The 24580-nt window shown below is 35.9% G+C and overlaps 1 protein-coding gene and 1 pseudogene across 7 annotated transcripts in view; one reads left to right on the top strand and one right to left on the bottom strand.

Annotated features, from left to right (window-relative positions):
• Positions 1-645: 645 nt before the first annotated feature.
• The window catches only part of HYCC2 (hyccin PI4KA lipid kinase complex subunit 2), a 73383-nt gene continuing 49448 nt past the window's right edge, over positions 646-24580 (bottom strand). For 5 of the 7 annotated variants that reach the window (XM_060016326.1, XM_060016324.1, XM_060016325.1 and 2 more), the window contains 4 exons: positions 16068-16155; positions 13431-13590; positions 12531-12698; positions 646-8400 (listed from right to left, as the gene is read on the bottom strand). In XM_060016326.1, coding sequence (XP_059872309.1) covers positions 7799-8400; positions 12531-12698; positions 13431-13590; positions 16068-16155 — 1018 coding nt within the window. In that variant the 3' untranslated portion in view covers positions 646-7798. Of the gene's footprint in view, positions 8401-12530; positions 12699-13317; positions 13591-16067; positions 16156-24580 lie in introns of those variants that run through there. The other 2 variants (XM_069540842.1, XM_069540844.1) reach the window with 2 other exon arrangements.
• On the top strand, positions 23044-24446 carry LOC132428065 (RING finger protein 122 pseudogene; annotated as a pseudogene).

Here is a 24580-nt window from a genome sequence, read left to right as displayed (position 1 = left end):
TAAGAATAGAACTACATATGACATATAACCCAGCAATCCCACTACTGGGCATATACCCTGAGAAAACCATAATTCAAAAAGACACATGCACCCCAATGTTCACTGCTGCGCTATTTACAATAGCCCGGTCATGGAAGCAACCTAAATGCCCATCGACAGACAAATGGATAAAGAAGATGTGGTACATATATACAATGGAACATTACTCAGCCATAAAAAGGAACGTAATTGGGTCATTTGCAGAGATGTGGATGGACCTAGAGACTGTCATACTGAGTGAAGTAAGTCAGAAAAACAAATATCGTATATTAACGCATATATGTGGAATCTAGAAAAATGGTACAGATGAACCGGTTTGCAAGGCAGAAATAGAGACAGAGATGTAGAGAACAAACGTATGGACACCAAGGGGGGAAAGCGGGGGGTGGGGTGGGATGAATTGGGAGACTGGTATTGGGAGACACATTTACACTAATATGTATAAAATAGATAACTAATAAGAACCTGCTGTATTAGAAAAATAAAATTAAAAAGTAAGAAGTTCAGACATGCATAGATAAGATTGCATGCTTTGAAAAATGCAACGAAGGACAATTTTAAGCTATGAAACTTAGGTAGATATAAAATTAACTCCGGGAAATCCAGTCAAAAGCCAAATAAAGCTGTATTTTATATTGTACAAAAGAAAATGTACATTCTTAATATATCTAGATACATCTAGGGAAAAAGTACACATCTCTCAAGAAACACAATATTTAACATCTTAGATATGTTTCTGCATTGCAGACTGTTAATGAATTTTATACATCTTTATTTACAATAACTTAAAATATTTTTTCATCTCTGGCAGATATTTACAAGGTCAACAGTGACTACATTTCACATTTCAACAATCAACAGCATTAACCAGTTCAGTAAGACAGTTAAGATAATGGCTTACATGCACCAATAAATATGATCTTAAATGTACGGTTTTTTCTCTTCAGTTCTGGAAAAAAATGAATGTTTTCACTAGTCCTAGTTTGAAAGGACGTCAGTCAACAGAGATCATATTTTCTTCATGCCTAGCCTATTTAAATTTTAACCAGCACTATTCTCTGAATACTTGAGAAGTTTATACCAAGCAATAGGTTGATGCTCGTTAAAAGACATACAAAAATGCAAGAGCTGACCTATACAATCTATATCCTTTTATGAAGCAAACATGTGCAAGTGGGATATTTCCTGTATACTTGTCCATTGTGACAGAGATCAGACTACCTAATGTTACAACAGTAAAAACTTTTCAGAAATTGTAGCTCAGGAAAGCCAAATTATTATGAGAAAGTGGGGAAATAATCTGCATCATAAAAACTTTTCACTTAACCAGTTAAACTGAATGTAAAGCCAGCATAATTTTTAGAATAAGAATCCACTGTAGTTAATGAACTTACTACAAATATTTTAAAACCAACAAAGAATATTGAACATATCTCTCAATTCAGTTTGGATGATAAAACTTAAAAAAACCCACAAAAACCTACATTAGTAATTGTTAGAAAGCCAATCTTCTTTTCTAAGATAGCTGATCAACACATTCATTACTTTTTAATTACCACCTGATATGAAAAAAAATAATACATATAGCCTGTTTGGAACATCAGTTAATATACTGTTTTATATTTTCCCAAAAAATCATTATTTAATAGTTTAAGTAAATCCATTAGTTCTTATTAAGCTATACATTTAAAAATGAGCGTTTCAGCTTTCTGAACCCAATCCTGTTTTTCTGCAAAGAAAAAAAAAAACAATACCCAGAGTGATCATGTACATAAATATGTAAACATACTGTTTTAGCCAATATCATATTTACTAGATATAATTGACATTGCCCATTTAAAAAGATACATTTCCATAATTTACCCAATTTTATTTTTTAAAAGTCACAATATCATACAATATGCCAATTTTAGGAATTCCTCCCTCCTCCTTTTATTTAATACTGATGAGCAGAATCCTCAGTCTGAGTTAAGGAGACATGAAAATGTGCCATAAGAAATAATATTTGGACTTAACCTTTCACTGGTACTTTTGCTGGAAGTATAAATGTTGACATTTTACCAACATGATAAGAAAACCTCAAATGGAATCTTGTAAGTACTGTATATCTGTTCCAGATGGAAGGACATTTCCCCCAGGGCTAGAAATCAATCCTTTATGTTAATGGGGCCTCATTCCTTAACAGTTAGGTACTCCGAAATTCATATTTGGTTAATACATTTTCTTTGGTAAATTTTGTAATTTATGAAGATGTGAAGAACTTCCTCTGATATAATTAACACGGCACTTTTGACACTCAAATACAGCAAACCAGATTGATATCAATTCTGTAGTTGGGGATGGATTGTCCAATTAACTTCATTTTCTTTGAAAACAAAAGACTTTCTTTTTACTAAACCTACCTCCAGGTATGCAATTATGAAAAAAAGACTCATTTATACTTTAAGCTACACCTAATTCTAATTTTGGGGGTAAAATCTATATTAAACACAATAGCATAATAGCAGACATCCGAATGTGACTTAATTTGTAAACAATTTCTTAAAATCCAGAAACAAAACATAGAACTTACATATCTGTACTATGCTGCCAGTTATTTCACATCATTCCCAGCTTTGTGCTAATGTCTATCCTGAACTGTTTGCTCTTGTGTGTATTTCTCACGTGACTAATGGCAAAGACTACAAAATACTGAAGAGATTGAAGTTAACCAAAATTCTGTTGTTGTGTGGTCAGGTTCAGAAGGAATGTACCTACATGGGCAGGGGAAGGTTGGATGATATGACTCCTCTAATTCTAATGGGTTGAGATCACCACACAAATTTCTGGCACCGCCAAAAATCTAATATAGTTTAAGTGCACATTGGTTGACTCTTTGAATAATATTTCCTATGTATGTTCAGTGCCAATGATATACCCATTAGGTACACAACGCAGGTAATACTAAAATTTATGTCTTACATTTATCAACATGACCACCTTGGCAATGGAAAGTTGTAGCAATCTGGTGACTCATGATTTTTTTTTTAGCATGTTAACAGTTTTACACTGCATTTCATCTTCTTATAATCTGGCAAATATTCTAATATTTAGAGTTTAAGCTATCAATTATTTCTAATTGGTTTGCAAACAATTTGTTTCTAAAAAGCACTTTAAAAAAATTAAAGCATTACAAATAAGTGTCTCAACCGACTTCGTGGTTTGAAACATGACAATAATCATTCAACTTGAAAGAGAAAAAGTCTCAGGTTCAGACTGTTTAACATAGCCATAGTATAGAAAAGTTGCTCTGAAATTCTTGTAGATTTTCTGACCACTGGCATGGCCTTTAAACATTTTTAAACTGAAAAACAAGTATGTAACTGAATACTGATTTAAAAAAAAACAAAACCATAAACCTCACTTTGTAATCTAAGATCAGAAATGGAGAGATCTTCCTTGCCAGTGTTTGTATAAATAGTGTACTACCCACTAAAGACAGATACTAGTGTTTCTATTTACAAATGAATATGCAGAGAAGTAAATGACACAACTGATTGTCAACAAGTACTCAAAAAATGGACCCATACTAACCTATCCAAGTGAGGCAGCAAAAACACCCCACTTCATTAAAATAGTCACAAAAATAGTGCAAACAAAACAATCTGAAAGAAGTTATTCTCAGTATTCCAGTGTCTAATAAATAATTATAATTACTTTAAAACTACTAAGTGGAGTTTGAGAATGTAGGTTGGAAATATTGAGCTTATATAGCTGAGACTACTGAAACTAAGATATTTTATCCTGTATATACACTTTAAATGACATGGTCACCATTCTGTTATGGAACCGTAAGCTTCACACTATATACCTTTTTCAATTACATAAGGAAATATTGCTGTTATCTATCTGCTCTGGGCACAAATAAGGTCCAATCTCTTTACATTAGAAATTGTGGAATCAAATTTATTTAATCTTTACTTTGTAATACTCCACTGTGCAATACAACTAACTTGCCATGTAGGTGACTGTGAAAGCTGGCTGATTCAAAAATTACTTAAGATAGCTAGAAACACTGATCAAAGTCATTTCATTGGGTTTATTTTTGCATTTAAATAAATCCCCAGAAATATAATCAACTATAAAATGGCAGCATTCAACTGCTATGTGGCAGAAAATAGTAAGGCATAAATTAGAATAAGAAAAATGTATCTATCCTTATATCTGTGGTATAGATACCTACATTTCCAACACTTCCCCATCTATGTTTACTACTCTACATTTTTTTCTGGATTTAATACCTTTCTTCACATGCTGTATTCACCAACTACTAGACCAGAACTGTAAAGACGCTACAGAAGTGGAGAGTGTTACATTTACCATAGGACAAGTAAAAGGAGGCAGTGGGGTGTTAATACGCATTCAACGGGAGACAGGAGTTTAATTCTGGCTCTGCTTCTTAGTTATGTGACTCTGATCACATTACAACCTTTCTGAGTCTCAGTTTCCTGAGGATGGATATGGAGGGGTGGGTGCTGGGAGACTGGCTAGATTATCTCTACAGGCTCTTTAGCACAAAAATTCTGATTCTATAATAAACAGGCACAGGAGCGTCATCAGGAGGGTAAGAATGGTGGTAGGGGTCAGGATTTCAAATTAGAACCATCAACCCCCTCCAGATTCTCAAAATATTTTTATATTTAAAAATCTTACTTCCAAGATAGCTTTCACTTTACACTTGGTTTGTTCTAGAACACGTAAATGTTCTAGTAACATGATTTCAAATTAATGTCATAGGGAAGAGTTCCCAAAGCTTTCAGATATTTCTTTGTATTTTTAAATCAAACCTGGCATAGATGGCATCAATCAAATTGTTTTTTATAGAAAACAAGTATTTTCTCCCTAACTAGCTTGTCCATAAATGGAAGAACTTTTTAAAATGGAAATTAGGAAGTATAGAAACAAAAGGTTGTTAAAGGATAAAGCATGAATATTGCTGGCATATATTTGTAACAGCTGTATATCTGAAAACTATTTTACATTAAATGCCAATAAATAATGCAAATGAATATCAAAAATCTCTTAGAAAATGTGACTATGGTTCATGACTGACTCATTCCATTTTAACTATATCTTGCACAGGAAATCTGTTCTAAGACCCCGAATGCAAAATTTGAACTAAATGAAATGTTTCTTCTTTGGGGCCAAATTATATCACTTAAAAGAATGGAACACAAATGTTAGAGGATCATGAAATATTAACAGCTATGTATATGTACAAAATATATACGAATACACATAGAAATAAATGAAATTCTCTAAGGTGAAAGTTTTTCAGAACCAACTTTTCAGGTATAAGATTTCTAACAAACCAGAGGGAGAGCTTATTATATTTATTATAGCCTTTGTTGTAATCTGGTATTATTTGGTATTTTTTTGTGCTTTAACTAAAATCATGCTAGATTTAGATGCCAATAAATGCACAATGTGTTGAATTAAAAACAACCCTTCAGTCTCTTAAATCAACCAGACATTTCTGCCATAAAGTGACTGATCTCCAGCCATGGCCAAGACCTCACCCCCTGGTAAGTACAATGCTCTTTTCCTTTCACACCTGAAACTCTGTATGTTACAGACCTTTACACCTCATTTATTTTGTTGCTTTTAATTCATTTACCTGACATCCCTTAAATTAAAAGAAGTAAGGGATATCTAAAATATTCTTTGTGATTTATACATATACACACTACACACACACACACTACACACACACACACACACACACACACACATATATACACAATCAACAAATCTCTGTTTATCAACTTTTAGCTTTCCCCCGGACTTTGGCAATGTTGTAGGTAATAGTTCAGGTTCTAGTTTTCCATTTTCATGTGAGCTGAAAAATATTACACACCACCAAATTCAAACAAGCATCTCACTGTTCTTATAAAGATTCTAACAGAAAGTCCCTTACAAAAACCTCTTACAATAAAAGGTGGGGGGGGGGATGGGTAGATTTTTAGGTGTGAAAAAAACAAGAGGCATTTTTCTGGTTATTTTATTTATCAAAATCTATTGTAATTTTAATCAGTAGAGATAATATTTTAAACTTTGTTAATTAGGAGAATACTTGCTTTCTATAAATTCAGTATATTTTTCTTTCACAACAATAAAATAAAAATGTCTAAATGTACAAAGCACTAATCACTCTGACATACTGTGTGGAAGAATGTATAGCAGTTCAAGTCACAATACACTGATTTTCAAAAACCAATGTATTTTCTTCTATTTCAATCAAGCATTAGAGCCTGAGACCCAGAAAAGGTCATAAAGAAACCTTATCCAACCAAATCAGAACTAAAAAAAAAATTTTTTTAAACCAATAATGCACTTTTGTAGCCTCTTAGTACAGTTACCAAATGCTACTTACATACATTCAACATCTAGCTTACTGGCATGATTTTTTATAAAAATGAGAAACTTTTGCAGATATATGATTAGAAGGTACACAAATTGCATTACATTAAACACAAAGGCAGTGTGGTCCTTTTAGGAGAAATCAAGTCAGTACCCCCTGGTAGAAATGTTCTATAAAAATGTGTCACATTGAAGCGTCAGTGTTTTCAGCCAATTATCTGTCCCTGATGTATTTCCTTGGAGTATATGATCTATCAGGACTTCAGGTTTCTTAATCCAAAATATCTGACTGAATTTAGGTACATCTAGAAAGCAGCTGAAAGGGTTTCTCCAATAGTCTGACATCACAGAAAGTGGGTTGAGAAATCCCTCTCTTTACCTGAAGACGTACCTGTTCTACTTCAGTCATCAACAGCTCACAAAGGAAAAGAAAAAAAACAATCAAAACTTCCCCTCACACACAATCCCACACAAGCTAAACAAAAACTACCCCCTCCCCCCATAAAACCCCAGCACCAAAGTGTCAATCATTCCTGGGAAATAGAACATGCCCCTTGGATTCTCTGATTTATTAGCTGTTCAAACTTGAAGGACAGAAATGACCTTATGTCCTTGGGGGGAGGAGGGAAGACATGTTAATAATGACTATAGAGCCATTGAGAAAGTGCATTATCTATTACACAATCAACTTAGAGCCCTGTCCTCCAACAGAGGTGGCTACAACTTGATTTAAATGCCTCAGTAATTGAACATTGTGTCCTCGAGATAAAGGAGATGGGGGAAAAAAGAGCCACCCTCGTTTTAATGAAAAAGTGCAGCAGTCTACCACCTTTCCCCATGCTTCTCAAGAAAATAATTGCACAGACTCAGAGAAGTCCAAAGTCATAGCAGAATCTCTGAGGCACTCCTGGTTAAGAGAGAAAAAATATGACCCAGTAATCTTCATAGATTATGAGAACAAACCCGTTTTTTTTTTTTTTAAACAAAAGCTGAAGAATCATTCATAGGGATCATATACACCATTTCCTCTAACATAACCTCAGTCTCACAGTGTTGAAATGGGACCGATCAGCCTACGATGGATTGCACTTCACCCAAGGAGAAAGGAAGGTGTGGAAAACACAAACATTTTCTACTGCTTCACAAACACATTTACAAGGAATAGGTGAAGAGAAGATATAGGAAGGAGGGAAAAGAAAACCTTATTGCTGTTTCCATACAAAATACAGTATGAAGATACCTAAACTAAATCAAATCTGTTTATGATGACCAATATTTTCACAAGTGGGATGAAGTGTCTTCTTGCACATGAAACGTTCAGTTTAGAAGGTAAGCAGAAAGATGAGAGAGGATGTCAAGACTACACCTGGGATATTAGCTGCATATTGAAACTTGGGGATCGAGACTGCTTGGTTAAGGGAGCCCCTGGGCTGAGGAGCTCTTTACCTTCTCCAGCTTGACCTAGCCGGTCTTCCTGCAGACTGACAGTTGAATATCGATTAGCATTGTTAGCTGCTAAATTAGTAACACCCTCAGTGCCAACCCCAATGCTGGTACTTGCTTGACTGCCATTTACATAGTCAAACGATTTACTTGAGGAAGCACTGGCTGTCCGGATTAGACTTATACTATTAGTTTTTGGCACCACCTGGCCAGCAGGCAGGCTCAGGTGTTTCTTCAGCGGCGTCAGCTCAATTGAATCTACACTAAGATCAGCTGGTTGCTGTACATACTGCCTGCGAACTACTGAATCTCGAGGGCTCTCACTGGATTTGATAGCAGAAGTTGTTTCTTTATCCTTGGCTGAACGCCCAGTTGCTACTTTCCTTAAGTTTCCCCTCTGAGAAGAGGAGGATGGTTTGGTCCCAACTGGCTGGCTGCTGAGGGAAGCCCCTGATGAAAATCCTTCATCTGCATCATTCAGGTTTACCGACTCCTCTCCTCCATTTACACCCTCAGCACCTAAAAAACAAATCAGACAGACTCAGCAATAGCTAAATTAAATAAGAAGTAGCTGTGAATAACAACTCAACTGACCTTATCTCCTAGGTAATGTTTGCTATAGGTCAGCAATGGCCCTTGCTATCAACACTTCCCCTAAATAATTTAGGGGAAGAAACCTTAATCTAGAATTCTAATGTTATTCATTCTATTCATTTAGCTTTAATTAGGCTAGCTTTTGTAAAACTATCCACAAACAAACCTAGCATACTATCAATATTTAGACACACAAAACAACTTAGGGTAAAATACAACATTTTGTTACATAAATCTTTATGATACACCTTGTCAATTTGAGGTGACCATATCTATTTAAAAAAACAAAAATTTTTCCTCATATCTTCCTTAACCTATCATAAAATAGAACTTACAAATGAGACCCCCTTCTAATTTCAGTCACCCAGAATAATGTCAAAAACTCATCCCCAAACCCTTTTTAACTACAATGAAATTTTATATTTATTCAACAGCTAAGTGCTTCTAAATGGCTTTAAAACCTTTAACATGGAACTAGTACATTTTCTAACTCTAAACTAAAAACTCTAGATTGCTTCCAGTAACTTCATATTCACATTCTGTCTTATGAAAACCTCTACTCACTGGTTTCCGTATTTTCTTGATCGATTAATGTGAAAATATTTGATTATCAGAGAGCAAGGGTAGGGAACCAGCAGGGATACTGAGGAAGAATTTTTACTATTTTATAATATATAAATAATATATACAATAATTTTTATATGATGTATTTCTATAATATTTTTTAGTATTTAGAGATATATTATTGTCGGGATCACAAAATACTATAGTGTCTCATTATGTTTCATGCAGAAACTGCAGTTAATGAAAGAATCCTTATCTTGGGATTTTGTAAGAAAGGAAGCATATATAATATATTTAGCTTGGGGTTTCCAGAAAGCCCAATTCTCTTACTGAAAGTATGATCAACATTCTCTTAGAAAGTAGAACATTTGTTTCTTTCAAAAACTGATAGCAGTTTGCTACCTTTTAAATATGTTTACCAGACTGTAAGAAAGTTAAATCTGAATCTACATACAGATATCAATATTATAGTTAAGGTAAAATGTTAGGAAAAAAATCTGAAAAAACATTACTTTGAGATACAAGTTACCTAAGTAAAATATACATGAAATAGTTAAACACAATCTTTATTTAACACAGTACCTGAAAAAAATAAAAATGTTTTCTCATATGCATTAGTTATTTCTTTGCTTCAAAAGAATAATGAACTAGGCTATCCTTAAAGCAAAAGGCATCTTGTTATTTCCAGCAGTTTAACAATCTTTATTCATCATGCAAAGCCATATGAAAATGCAGCTGACACCACTTCTCTCAACCCCTTCTTCAAAAGAACCGTATATAATATACAGCAAAACAAAAACTGTATATTTATATGACATCATCTTAGCAATTATTTACAATTACTCTAAAGAACTCCACAATGCCCAAGAAAAGACAGTTACTGGTTCAGAATTAATATCAGTAAATATAAAACTAGGAGTGAACAGAAATGTATCATTGGGTATATATATGGTTAGGAAAGGAGACTGAGAGACTTAGTGCTAGCTTCTGAATCTTGCCACATGCAGATCTGACGCCCAAGCGATATGGCCATAAAGAGATGATGATAACATAAAAACCACCATGCAAGAGAATCTACTGATATTTTATATACTAAGAAATGCTATTTCAGTATAGTGGAACACTGAATATACTTTAATCATAAGCGTTGTCCTCAGTTTAGTAATAACTTTAAATTCAGCTTTTAAAAGTCACAACATAAAATGTTACTTCACAATCGGGATAAAGGTAGGTGATGGGGTCATATTCTCCCTTCAATTTCAACATATAATAAATACAACTTTAACTGTAAAACTATTTAAAACCATTAGAAAACATGTTTTCTTTTCCTTTTTTCTTTCTTTCTTTTTTTGGCTGTGCCACACAGCTTGTGGGATTTTAGTTCCCTGTCCAGGGACTGAAATTGGGCCCTCGGCAGTGAGAGCACAGAGTCCTAACCACTGGACCACCAGGGAATTCCCTTCTTTTTCTTTTAGAAGACCAATTATTGATGCTAATCCAAAAGCTCCAGAAGACTTCAGAATTACCAAAACTTTTCATAGGTTTTAGCAATTTCCATATTTCTGTTTAAAAAACCTCAAGGAATAAAAAGGCAATTGTGTCTAACAACTTTTTTCCTTTCTAATTTTCCCCCTGGGTGATAATACTATTCATGATCCAAAGATGAGGCAACCAAAAAGGATTTTTAATGAACTTTTCTATTTATGTCTGCCTTTCCTTATAAATTAGCTTTTACTAATATTGATTTAAAGCTACAATTAAGCTAGATTAAAAGGGAAAATAATTTGAGAAATTTCAAACACACCAAAGGGACTCATTCCTCTTTCTTTGTGGCTACACCCCACCCTCACAAAGTGAAATTTTACCAGTAATAGGAGATATTAAAATAGGATGTTTTAACATTTAATAGGATATTTTAAAGGAATTCTATTTTGATTTCTTTTTCAAAGTGTATGACTTATGATTAACAGGAAGAAATGTTTCTACCTAATCCCATACTTTTTAGAATTTCATCAAGCGTTAATGTACTTCCGTTTAGCACAAATACTCCAATATTCTAACAATGGTAGTAGATACACGTCAAGTGTCTCATTTAGGCATCAAGAATGTGGAGAAATAGACTGTTGTTCAATTTAGGCCAACTCTGAATTCGACATCTATTCATATACTTATTTTTATGCATTATACAAGATAAAACTGACTCCCAGGGATAACATAAAGAGATACAGAAGAACGAAAAGGGAAGGCTGCGTCTTTCACACGATTCTTTTCATAGCACCAACTTCTTTGTGTCCCTAGATCATGCACATGCAACAATGTTAAATGAAGTAAGGCCAATCTGGGCAAATGGGCAAGGGAACAGAGGGTAGATTTAGATTCTTACTGAGCATGCTCAAATTTCTAATGCACCAAAAAGCAAGAGATTTCCCTAAGGTGGAAGGTAACTGCTTCATGTATGTTTGGTCTTTAAAATAAGTAAAGATATGTAACCTATTTTAAAACTTCTTGCTATATTTCATAAATTAGTGTATAGCTTCCACAGCAGCAATATATTAAATAATGAAAAACTATCAGGCCACAGTTCCCTCTTTCACAAAACCACCTTCTATGGCATCACACGTAAAACTGCAAATACTTTCCTATCAGAGAGAAGTATTCTTTTCCAGATAGTGGTCATGGGTGTGGTGGCAGGGGAGGGGTAAAAAAAATTCTCATTTGAGATCCCACACTGTAGAAAAAAGGATCTGCTAGGATTTATAACCTCTAAATAATACATTTCAATTCTGTTTGGGAGCTTTATAAGGCAATCATTATTTACAATAAATGATAAAATGTAGTGTGCACCAGGACAGCACATTTATAGAGGAAAGATGTCAGTAGTTCACTAGTTAGACCCAGGCAACCTGACTCAACGATTATAAAAAGCCAATCAATACTTGTTTATTCTGTCAAAGAGATAAGAAATTCTTGTTAATTGACCACCCTGGGACTAGAGACAAATCAGCTGGCTCCACTTTAGTCCAGTTTCTCAAAGATAATGTGTTAGTGCTTTACAACTCTCCTCACATATTTTCAAAAGAATACATTACTATATAAATGAAATTGATGCATACTGACTAATAAGGCTCATGTCCATTGGGTGCATTTTTCCTTTCCTGATGTTAGAATAAACATGCTCAGTAATGAAAAAATCCCAAGCATTTGCAGACCTTTTGGAGACAGGCCTCTCCCTTGTTAGTAGCCATGCCAAGCTGTTCTTTAGTTACACAGGGATGCAGACTCCAGGCCAGCACAAATGGTAACTAAAGATTGTACCTGACCTGGTGCTAGCCATATTGGGGGGGGGGCGCACTTTGCAAGGAGGAGCTAATATACCCTGGGGTAGTGGAAACACACACTAGAATGGAAAGATGTTCTGCTTGGGGACAGAGAGCCAGGATCCTTCTCCAGCAACTGCCTCACTGACTTTTGCCTCCTCATCTCTGTCCTACCCTCTGTTGTGGCTGCTGCTGAGTTGGGCTCCGGTGAGCCGTGCTCAGGAGTCCTGCGCACCAGCACCTCCCCCTCTTGCACACGTTTGATCCCTAGGTCAGTGGAGCCGTGTTGGATCGGGGAGCCAGGAATACTCGAGTCAGCCTCGTTTGAGAAGTCAAAGCCATCTGGGATTCAACATATAAAATTTTAGTGCTTTTGTGCTGCTCTATTCTTTTCTGAGCATTTTGACCCAGGCAGATAAGAGAATGTATATATGGATATGATATAAACGCAAACATTACTTATATAGTTACATGTGTGTGCACAGCATGCACACACATAAGGTAGCAGATGAATAATGTGAGGTTTGCAAATGAATAGGAGAGAAAAATAGAGATCATTAAAACGGCAATTAATATCTCTTAGGCAAGACAGCTTGACTATTGAAGTACCATACGCCTATGAAATACTACTGGACTCAGCACTTATATGAAAAGAAAAAGAAAGATAAAAATCAATTCTTTTGTGGATGGCTGTATTATACCATTAGTTTGGCTAGTTATATAGTTTTCTCCCACAATTCTCATACAGGCACCCTTTTTCCCAGTATGGTAACAGGCTTACAGAAATTTCTTTCCTATTGTTATTACTAGTTCAAAAAAAGACAAAAATTAACTTGATCTTATTTTCTGTTTTAACATTCATAAAGCAGTCTAAATAATATCTTCCTGCTTTATAAAATATATATACATATTTATATTAAAATGAATTCAGGTATTTAAACCATTTTCTAGTGCTATTTTTAACAACTAAACAATTTTACTGTAATTACATAAAGTACTATAATATCATGTGCTAATATAGTCTGTAAAAACTTACTTTAATCCATGAGTGGGCTGTAGGGATTTCGTACTCACCTTCTCTCCTCCATCTATGGCGACGGATTGAAGCTGTTGTAATCGCAGTCCGAGAAATCCTCGGCACTGTTGGAGTGACTTCGACTTTAAGTACTTTCTGGCCTTCTTGTGAAGAATCAGGAGCATCAAATGGTAATGAGTTTTTCATGGCATTGGCAACCTAAAATGATAACATAAGTCTATATATATTTACACCCAATATACAATTTATGCTTATTTTACACTTCATGTTTCCCTACTTTTTAAAATATGTACTTAAAACATCTATTATAAAATATACAAGCATAATGTGTCAGAAATGTCTGTATCTCCACTGGTGTATATTCTTTTAGGCAGGCTTTAAAATGAGAATTCATTTAAAATAATGTGAGTCACACACCCCCATCGATTCCTTGAAGTTGTTGACTTTCAAAGAGAAAAAACACTCCAAAGAAAGAAAAAGTGTTTTTAACATTTGAACCCTGATATAAGAAAATTTAGAACAAGTTTCTGATTATTCAGATGATAAATAACATGCAAAATTTAATCTATAATAAAAAAATTAGCTTTGTTTCCATGAGGAGAAATTTTCCCTAAACACGTCTGGCGTTTTGTTCCACCACTTTCTGTTCTCCATGGAGGAGAGTGAGATATGTGCCTGGAGAGTAATCACCATTGGCTGCTCCATGTTTCCTGATTGGGTAGTCCTAATCTAGCAAAGACCTTAAGCTAGAGGACTGTTTGCTCCCTCCCTCTCCACTTGGAAAGGACAAGTGAAATGCAACAACCTGGATACCTGTGCCTGCTCTGCCAACTCAAACCTTCTCTCCAGTGGGCTGTTCCAACATCCAGACGAAAGTGTAGGGAGTGAAGTCTTTCAATCTAGCCTTTATCAGCAATAAAGATGATGCTTGCTTTTCTATCTACCAACTATTTTATCTATATCACCGGGCTCTATTTTAGAGAAAAGGAGTGTTACTCACTGGGTCCCTTGGAGACCCCTAACAATAAAGGATTATTCTAGAACTACAGATTACTAATCTCTCTACTTATATTGCCTTGGAAATGCCACCTCTAGTTAATTTATAAGACTTACAAGGATAAAAGTATGAATTTAAAGAGTCTCACATGCATGGTCTTATTATCATGATATAATTTTTTATCTTGTTGTCCATTTGTTTTTTGGTGTTCTTTTTGGCTGCACCGTGCAGCTTGTGGGATCTTAGTTCCCCAACCAGGGGTCAAACCTGGGCCCTCGGCAGTGAGAGTGCAGAACCCTAACCACTGGACCACCAGGGAATTCTCTGTCCATTTGCTTTACAGTAACCTTTAGGGTTAAATTAGGGATGCTGACATGAGGAAAAAAAATTCAAATATGAAAGAATTAATGTAAATGTTACTTCAATAAATTTATATTTAGCTTAAGATATAACAAATGATATGAAGAAAATGGCTTTAAAAATTGTACTCTTAAATTGCTGCAAGTAAAAATACATAAATAATATTTTAAAAATACCATTATAAAATACTACAAAAAGCTTAGAAAACACAGAAAATTGCAAAGAAATAAAAACTATCCACAGTTGAATCACCTAGACAACTATTAGCATTTATTTTGTTTCCTTAGTCCTGTCTAGATTTAAAAAATAGTTGTATACTGCTTTACCACTTAACACAGCTAAAATGAATTTTCAAACATATAACTTCATCAAGTAAATAACATAACTTAATCATTCTCTGCTGTAAAATGTTTAGAGTTCTGATTCCTTTGCAATTAAACTAACATTGATCTAGTGTTCACAATACTTAAAAAAAATTTTAAGTAGTTTCTTGGGAAATGTTGCTAGACATGGGAAAGAAAATACGCACACATTACCAAACTGCTTCTGCAAAGGGATGATCAGAGTTGTGTCATACTGTTACTGGTAACATAGAGAATGTCTTCCTTACTCTGCTACTGGATGTTCACATTTATGTTTTGATTGATCATTTATCCTTTGGAGATATATTTATTTTGTGGAAGAGTATGAAATTTTTATATAGAACAAAATATTAATTGGCTTTTTCGTCATGCCTGTTGATAATATTTTTCTCAATTTGTGTACCACATATTAATTTTGGTTTTAAAAAACTGATGGTTTAGGGAATATCCGGTGGTCTAGTGGTTAAGACTACACACTTCCATTGCAGGGGGACATGGGTTCAATCCCTGGTCAGGGAACTAAAATCCCAGATGCTGCACAGTGCAGCCAACGAATCAAAACAAAACAAACAAACAAACAAAAACTGATGGTTTAGAATTCAGATGTTTATGTAAGAAAAAAAAATCAACCTTTTTTGGTAATGTGTCACCATCACTAAAGCTTAGAAAGTCCTTCCTTCTCTAGAAATTTGAGTAAATATTTATAACTTTTCTTCTTTCTTTTCTTAAAGGATTTTAAGACATTTAGTTCTTAAATTTATCTGAACTTTATTTTGATATGTTATAAGAGGACAGGATCTAAACCAATTTTGTTTTCTCTCCAATTGTTACTATGGAATAAATCTCTTTCCCTCAATGATTTAAAATGCCTCATATATTACATATTGAATTTTAAACCTACTAGTGCCCTTTTCAGGCACAGGAATGTTTAATAAAAACTAAATATAACAACTTACCAATAATGGTTGAGAAAAGAGTTCTAGCTGAGCTCTATAAATGATGTCATCAAGGACTTCCTGGCCAAGGTCCCATTGTCCATTATACCTATGGAGAAGCAGATTATTTACTATCTTTAGAAAATATCTCTAATTTTCAATAACCATCTTTTCTATTCTTCTATTATTTTGGTTCTGTAACAAGATTTTCACGTTAATTTGTGCATCATTTCATTTCTTGGTTATAAGAACAAAATGAAGATTTCAATACTAACATTTAAAATATTTTACAGGACTTCCCTGGAGGCTCAGTGGTTAAGAATCCACCTGCCAATGCAGGGGACATGGGTTTGAGCCCTGGTCCGGGAAGATCCCACATGCCGCAGAGCAACTAAGCCCATGTGCCACAACCACTGAGCCTGCGCTCTAGAGCCCGCAAGCCACAACCACTGAAGCTGCATGCCACAACTACTGAAGCCCGCGCACCTAGAGCCCGTGCTCCGCAACAAGAGGAGCCACCGCAATGAGAAGCCCGCTGCAACGAAGAGTAGCCCCCACTCGCCACAACTAGAGAAAAGCCAGTGCACAGCAATGAAGACTCAACACAGCCATAAATAAATAAATTCATTAATTAAAAAAAAGAAAGTCATGAAACTTTCTAAAAATAAAATATTTTACAGATGTCTCTACATATTAATTGGTTTTTATCATGTGTTGATATTTAGGGTGATCTATTTAATGCATTCATGAAAACCTGGGTTATGAACTACGTAGAAAGACATAGAGTTCCATACAGAAAACCTGACAGTTTTTAGTCTTCAATTTAATGATTACTTATATTTTGGCTATTTTAAAAGTACTGAAAGGACTATGAACAATTATACATCAACAAACTGGACAACCTAGAAAATGGATAAATTCCTAGAAATATACAACCTACCACGACTGAATCATGAAGAAATAAAAATCTGAACAGACCCATCACTGTACCCACAGGAGATTGAATCGGTAATCAAAAACCTCCCAATAAGCAAATGTCTGGGGCCAGATGGCTTCATGGGTGAATTCTACCAAACATTTAAAGAAATAATACCAATCTTCAAATTCTTCCAAGAGTGAGCACTTCCATATTCATATCACAAGGCCAGCATCCCCCTTATACAAAAATCAGACAAGGACACTATAAGAAAATTACAAGCCAATATGCCTGATGAACATAGCATAAATGCAAAAATCCTCAACAAAATATTAGCAAACTAAATTCAACAATTCACTAAAAGGATCATACACCATGGTAAAGTGGGGTTTATCCCTGGGATGCAAGGATGGTTCAACATCTACAATTTAATCAATCGTGATACACCATATTAACAAAATGAAGGATAAAAATCACACAATCATATCAATACATGTACAATAAGCATTTGACAAAATTCGAAATCCATTCATGATTAAAAAACTCTCAAAAAAGTGGGTACAGAGGGGATGTAGCTCAACATAATGAAGGCTATACATGATAAGCCCACAGTCAACAACAAACTCGACAGTGAAAAATGGAAAGCTTTTCCTCTAAGATCAAGAACAAGGATGGCCACTCTCGCAACTTTTATCCAACATAGTACTGGAAGTTCTAGCAAATCAGAAAAAAAGAAGTGAAACTGTCTCTATTTGCAGATGACATGATATATAATACAGGTGACCCTTGAACAACTTGGGCTTGAACTGCACAAACCACTTATACGTGGATTCTTTTCAATAAATACCAACTACAGTAATACACAATCTGTGGTTGGTTGAAGCGTAGATATGGAAGGCTGACTTTAAAGTTATACTTAGATTTTCAACTGTGCAACTGGCACCCCTAACCCCTTTGCTGTTCAAGAGTCAACTGTAGAAAACTCTTAAAACTACACCAGAAAACTGTTAGAATAAACAAATATGGTAAACTTGTAGGTATAAAAGCAATAACAAAAATCTACTGCATTTCTTTAAAAAAAAAAAAGAGAATCCCCCAGTGGTCCATTGGTTAAGACTCTATGCTTTCATTACTGAGGGCGTGGGTTCAATCTCTGGTCGCGGAACTAAGATCCCACAAGCCACGCGGTATGGCCAAAAAAAAAAAACAACAAAAAACTGCTCTTTCTATACACTAATAATAAACTATCAGAAAGGGAAATTAAGAAAATAATCCCATTAACAATTAAATTAAAAAATACCTAATAATAAATTTAACTAAGGAGGTGAAAGATCTGAGCATTTTCTTAATTGTGCACTTATGATTTTTCATATAATACCTCAATGAAAGAAACTGAAGAACACACAAATAAATAGAAGGATATTCCACGCTCAAGGACTGAAAGAACTAATATTGTTAAAATGTCCATACTACCCAAAGCAATCTACAAATTCAGTGCAATGCCTATCAAAATTCTAGTGACATTTTTCATAGAAATAGAGCAAACAACTCTAGAATTTATATGGAACCACAAAGGACCCTGAATAGCCAAAGCAATCTTGAGAAACGACAAACCCGGAGGCATGATACTTACTAATTTCAAACCGTATCACAAAGCTTTAGGCCTAAAAACACACAGAGATCAATGGAACAGAATGGAGAGCTGAGAAATAAACATATGCATATATAGTCAATTAATTTAAACAAATATGAGAATATAAAATAGGGAATGGATAGTGTCTTTACTAAATGGTGCTGGGCCATGAAACCAGCTTTACAACAAATGCTAAAGGAACTTCTCTAGGCAGGAAAACACAAGAGAAGGAAAAGACCTACAAAAACAAACCCAAAACAATTAAGAAAATGGTAATAGGAACATACATAATGATAATTACCTTAAATGTACATGGATTAAATGCTCCAACCAAAAGTCATAGACTGGCTGAATGGATACAAAAACAAGACCCATATATATGCTGTCTACAAGAGACACACTTCAGACCTAGGGACACATACAGACTGAAAGTGAGGGGATGGAAAAAGATATTCCATGCAAGTGGAAATCAAAAGAAAGCTGGAGTAGCAATTCTCATATCAGACAAAATAGACTTTAAAATAAAGACTATTAGAAGAGACGAAGAAGGACACTACATATGATCAAGGGATCAAACCAAGAAGAAGATATAACAATTGGAAATATTTATGCACCCAACATAGGAGCACCTCAATACATAAGGCAAATGCTAATAGCCATAAAAGGGGAAATCGACAGTAACACAATCATAGTAGGGGACTTTAACACCCCACTTTCACCAATGGACAGATCATCCAAAATGAAACTAAATAAGGAAACACAAGCTTTAAATGATATATTAAACAAGATGGACTTAATTGATATTTATAGGACATTCCAGCCAAAAACAACAGAATACACTTTCTTCTCAAGTGCTCATGGAACATTCTCCAGGATAGATCATATATATATATATATATTTTTTTGCAGTACGTGGGCCTCTCACTGCTGTGGCCTCTCCCGCTGCGGAGCACAGGCTCCAGACGCGCAGGCTCAGCGGCCATGGCTCACGGGCCTAGCCGCTCTGCGGCATGTGGGATCCTCCCAGACTGGGGCATGAACCTGTGTCCCCTGCATCGGCAGGCGGACTCTCAACCACTGCGCCACCAGGGAAGCCCCATAGATCATATCTTGGGTCACAAATCAAGCCTTGGTAAATTTAAGAAAATTGAAATCGTATCAAGTATCTTTTCTGACCATAACACTATAAGACTAGATATCAATTACAGGAGAAAAAACTGTAAAAAATACAAACACATGGAGGTTAAACAATATGCCACGAAATAACCAAGAGATCACTGAAGAAATCAAAGAGGAAATAAAAAAAATACCTAGAAACAAATGACAATGAAAACACGATGACACTACACCAAAAGCAGTTCTAAGAGGGAAGTTTACAGCAATACAATCCTACCTCAAGAAACAAGAAATATCTCAAATAAACAACCTAACCTTACACCTAAAACAACGAGAGAAAGAACAAAAAAAAACCCCAAAGTTAGCAGAAGGAAAGATATCATAAAGATCAGAACAGAAATAAATGAAAAAGAAATGAAGGAAACAATTGCAAAGATCAATAAAACTAAAAGCTGGTTCTTTGAGAAGATAAACAAAATTGATAAACCATTAGCCAGACTCATCAAGAAAAACAGGGAGAGGACTCAAATCAGTAAAATTAGAAATGAAAAAGGAGAAGTAACAACTGACACTGCAGAAATACAAAGGATCATGAGAGATTACTACAAGCAACTATATGCCAATAAAATGGACAACCTGGAAGAAATGGACAAATTCTTAGAAAAGCACAACCTTCTGAGACTGAACCTGGAAGCAACAGAAAATATAAACAGACCAATCAGAAGCACTGAAATTGAAACTGTGATTAAAAATCTTCCAACAAACAAAAGCCCAGGACCAGATGGCTTCACAGGCGAATTCCATCAAACATTTAGAGAAGAGCTAACACCTATCCTTCTCAAACTCTTCCAAAATATAGCAGAGGGAGGAACACCCCCAAACTCATTCTACGAGGCCACCAACACCTTAATGCCAAAACCAGACAAAGATGTCACAAAAAAAGAAAACTCCAGGCCAATGTCACTGATGAACATAGATGCAAAAATCCTCAACAAAATACTAGCAAACAGAATCCAGCAGCACATTAAAGGATCATACACCATGATCAAGTGGGGTTTATCCCAGGAATGCAAGGACTCTTCAATATACGCAAAGCAATCAATGTGATACAACATATTAACAAACTGAAGAATAAAAACCATATGATAATCTCAATGGATGCAGAAAAAGCTTTTGACAAAATTCAACACCCATTTATGATAAAAACTCTCCAGAAAGTAGGCACAGAGGGAACCTACCTCAACATAATAAAGGCCGTATATGACAAACCCATAGCCAACATCGTTCTCAATGGTGGAAAACTGAAACCATTTCCTCTAGATCAGGAAGAAGACAAGGTTGCCCACTCTCACCACTATTATTCAACATAGTTTTGGAAGTTTTAGCCACAGCAATCAGAGGGAAGAAAAAGAAATAAAAGGAATCCAAATCAGAAAAGAAGTAAAACTATCACTCTTCGCAGATGACATGATACTATACATAGAGAATCCTAAAGATGCAACCAGAAAACTACTAGAGCTAATCAATGAACTTGGTAAAGTAGCAGGATACAAAATTAGCGCACAGAAATCTTGCATTCCTATATACTAACGATGAAAAATCTGAAAGAAAAATTAAGGAAACAATCCCATTTACCACTGCAACAAAGAGAATAAAATACCTAGGAATAAACCTACCTAAGGAGACAGAAGACCTGTATGCAGAAAACTATAAGACACTGATGAAAGAAATTAAAGATGATAGAAACAGATGGAGAGGTATACCATGTTCTTGGATTGGAAGAATCAACATTGTGAAAATGACTCTACTACCCAAAGTAATCTACTGATTCAATGCAATCCCTATCAAACTACCACTGGCATTTTTCACAGAACTAGAACAAAAAATTTCACAATTTGTATGGAAACACAAAAGACCCCGAATAGCCAAAACAATCTTGAGAAAGAAAAACGGAGCTGGAGGAATCAGGCTCCCTGACTTCAGACTATACTACAAAGCTACAGTAATCAAGACAGTATGGTACTGGCACAAAAACAGAAATATAGATCAGTGCAACAGGATAGAAAGCCCACAGATAAACCCACGCACATATGGTCACCTTATCTTTGATAAAGGAGGCAAGAATATACAACAGAGAAAAGACACCCTCTTCAATAAGTGGTGCTGGAAAAACTGGATAGCTACATGTAAAAGAAGGAAATTAGAACACTCCCTAACACCACACACAAAAATAAACTCAAGATGGATTAAAGATCTAAATGAAAGGCCAGACACTATAAACATAGGCAGAACACTCTATGAAATAAATCATAGCAAGATCCTTTTCGACCCACTTCCTAGAGAAATGGAAATAAAAACAAAAATAAACAAATGGGACCTAATGAAACTTCAAAGCTTTTGCACAGCAAAGGAAACCATAAACAAAATGTAAAGACAACCCTCAGAATGGGAGAAAATATTTGCAAATGAAGCAACTGACAAAGGATTAATCTCCAAAATATACAAGCAGCTCATGCAGCTCAATATCAAAAAAACAAACGACCCAATCCAAAAATGGGCAGAAGACCTAAACAGACATTTCTCCAAAGAAGATAGACAGATGGCCAACAAACACATGAAAGGATGCTCAACATCACTAATCACTAGAGAAATGCAAATCAAAACTACAATGAGGTATCACCTCACTTGGGTCAGAATGGTCATCATCAAAAAATCTACAAACAACAAATGCTGGACAGGGTGTGGCGAAAAGGGAACCAGCAATTCTCCTTCTGTTATATATCTGAAGGAAACTAAATCACTATCTCAAAAGAATATCTGCACCCCCATGTTCACTGCAGCATATGTACAATAGCCAAGACATGGAGACAATCTAATTGTAAATGGACAGATATATAGATAAAGAAAATATGGTGTGTGTGTGTATATATGTAATGTATGTGTATATATAGTAATGTGTATACATACAATTATATACACATATGTGTAAGTATATGTACGTAAGTGTATACATACACATATATATACACACGCATATATATACACATACATACACACAATAGGATATCATTCAGTCATTAAAAAAAGGAAATCCTGGGACTTCCCTGGTGGTCCAGTAGTTAAGACTCCACGCTTCCAATGCAGGGGGCCTGGGTTCAATCCCTGGTTGGGCAACTCCCGCATGCCGTGCAGCACGATAAAAAAAAAAAAAAAACAGAAAAAAGAAAGGAAGGAAATCCTGCCATTTGTGACAACATGTATGCATCTTGCGGGCATTATGCTAAGTGAAATAAGTCAGACAGAGCAAGACAAATGCTGTATAATATCATACTTGTGGAATCTAAACAAACAAAAAAGAACCCAGTAACTGAACTCATAGATACAGAAAGATTGATGGTTGCCAGAGGCAGGGGTTGGGGGGTGGGCAAAAATCGTGAAGGTGGTCAAAAGGTACAAGCTTCCAGTTATAAGATAAAATCCTGCGATATGATGTACAGCAATGGTAACTATAGTTAATAATCCAGTATTGTATATTTGAAAGTTGTTGAGAGAGCAGATACAGAAAGTTCTCATCAAAAGAAAAATATGTAACTATGTGTGGTGATGGATGTTAACTTGTGGTAATAATTTTGCAATATAACATATATCTAATCATTATGTTGTACACCTTTAACTAATTCAGTCTTACATTTTAATTATATCTCAATAAAACAATCGTCTGTTATTATATAGCTTTCAAATAAAATGTGTAATTCATTTTTTAAAAAGTACTAAAAAAGAGAGTTCGACTTGCAGACGAAGGCGGCAGCCACGCACCGCATCCACCCCTCCTGCAAGCCCGCAAGGCGGTGCGCCCAGCCCACCTGCCCTACCCGCCGCCTGTGTTCGTTCGCCTGAGGAAGCCAGCCAAGAGTTCACTGATGCACCCATTCCAGTGGTGTAATGGGTTTTTCTGCGGCCTGGGACTGGTGAGCACCAACAAGTCCTGCTTGATGCCACCCATCAGTTTCCAAGACCTTCCCCTCAACATCTACATGGTCATCTTCGGCACAGACATCTTTGTCTTCATACTCAGCCTCATCTTCTGCTGCTATTTTATCAGCAAACTCTGGAACCAGGCACAGAGCAAACGATATGGATATAAAGTTGTGATGCTTAAAGGTGACGCCAAGAAGTTACAGTTATATGGGCAGACCTGTACAGTCTGTCTGGAAGACTCCAAGGGGAAGGATGAGCAGGGTGTGCTCTCATGCCAACATGCCATTCACCACAAGTGTCTGGTGAAGTGGCTGGAAGTACGCTGTGTCTGCCCCATGTGTAACAAGTCCATTGCTGGTCCCTCAGAGGCCACCCAGAGCATCGGGATCCTATTGGATAAGCTGGTGTGAGTGCTGCCTCCATACCAAGGCCTGGGGAAGACCTCTAGCCTCATGGGTGCCTGGTCCTTCCGCAAAGCCGCAGTGAACAAGACTGGTGGGTGGTGATGGGCGTGCTCACCTGGAGGGGCAGGGGTGCAGGTCTGGTCTTCCAGCATCAGGGTGAGACTAGACTTGCCCACCTCTCTGCTTCCTGAAGCCTTCTTCCCTGCTACTCAGTTTTGATGGACTTGCCCATCAGGAACACTGTATCCTGGTACTGGACTATCTGCCTGCCTTGTCCCTGCTCTGGGAAAAGAAATCCATTCCTATTTGGCCAAGAACTTAGAGCTCACTCCCTTGACGGTTATGCTGAGGAGGACAAGTTGCCCTGACCTAGAAGAAGGGATGAGGTGGGCTCTGCCCCACTTGTGACCTCCCCACCCCCTCCCCACTCCTTCCAGAGGAAGGTTAGAAGGGAAGCAAAGATGGAGGAACCAAGTGCCTCCAGTGG

This window comes from Delphinus delphis, chromosome 7 (genome assembly GCF_949987515.2).
Source record: "Delphinus delphis chromosome 7, mDelDel1.2, whole genome shotgun sequence".
Lineage (NCBI taxonomy): Eukaryota > Metazoa > Chordata > Mammalia > Artiodactyla > Delphinidae > Delphinus > Delphinus delphis.
This window is presented reverse-complemented; position numbering and strand designations above follow the sequence as displayed.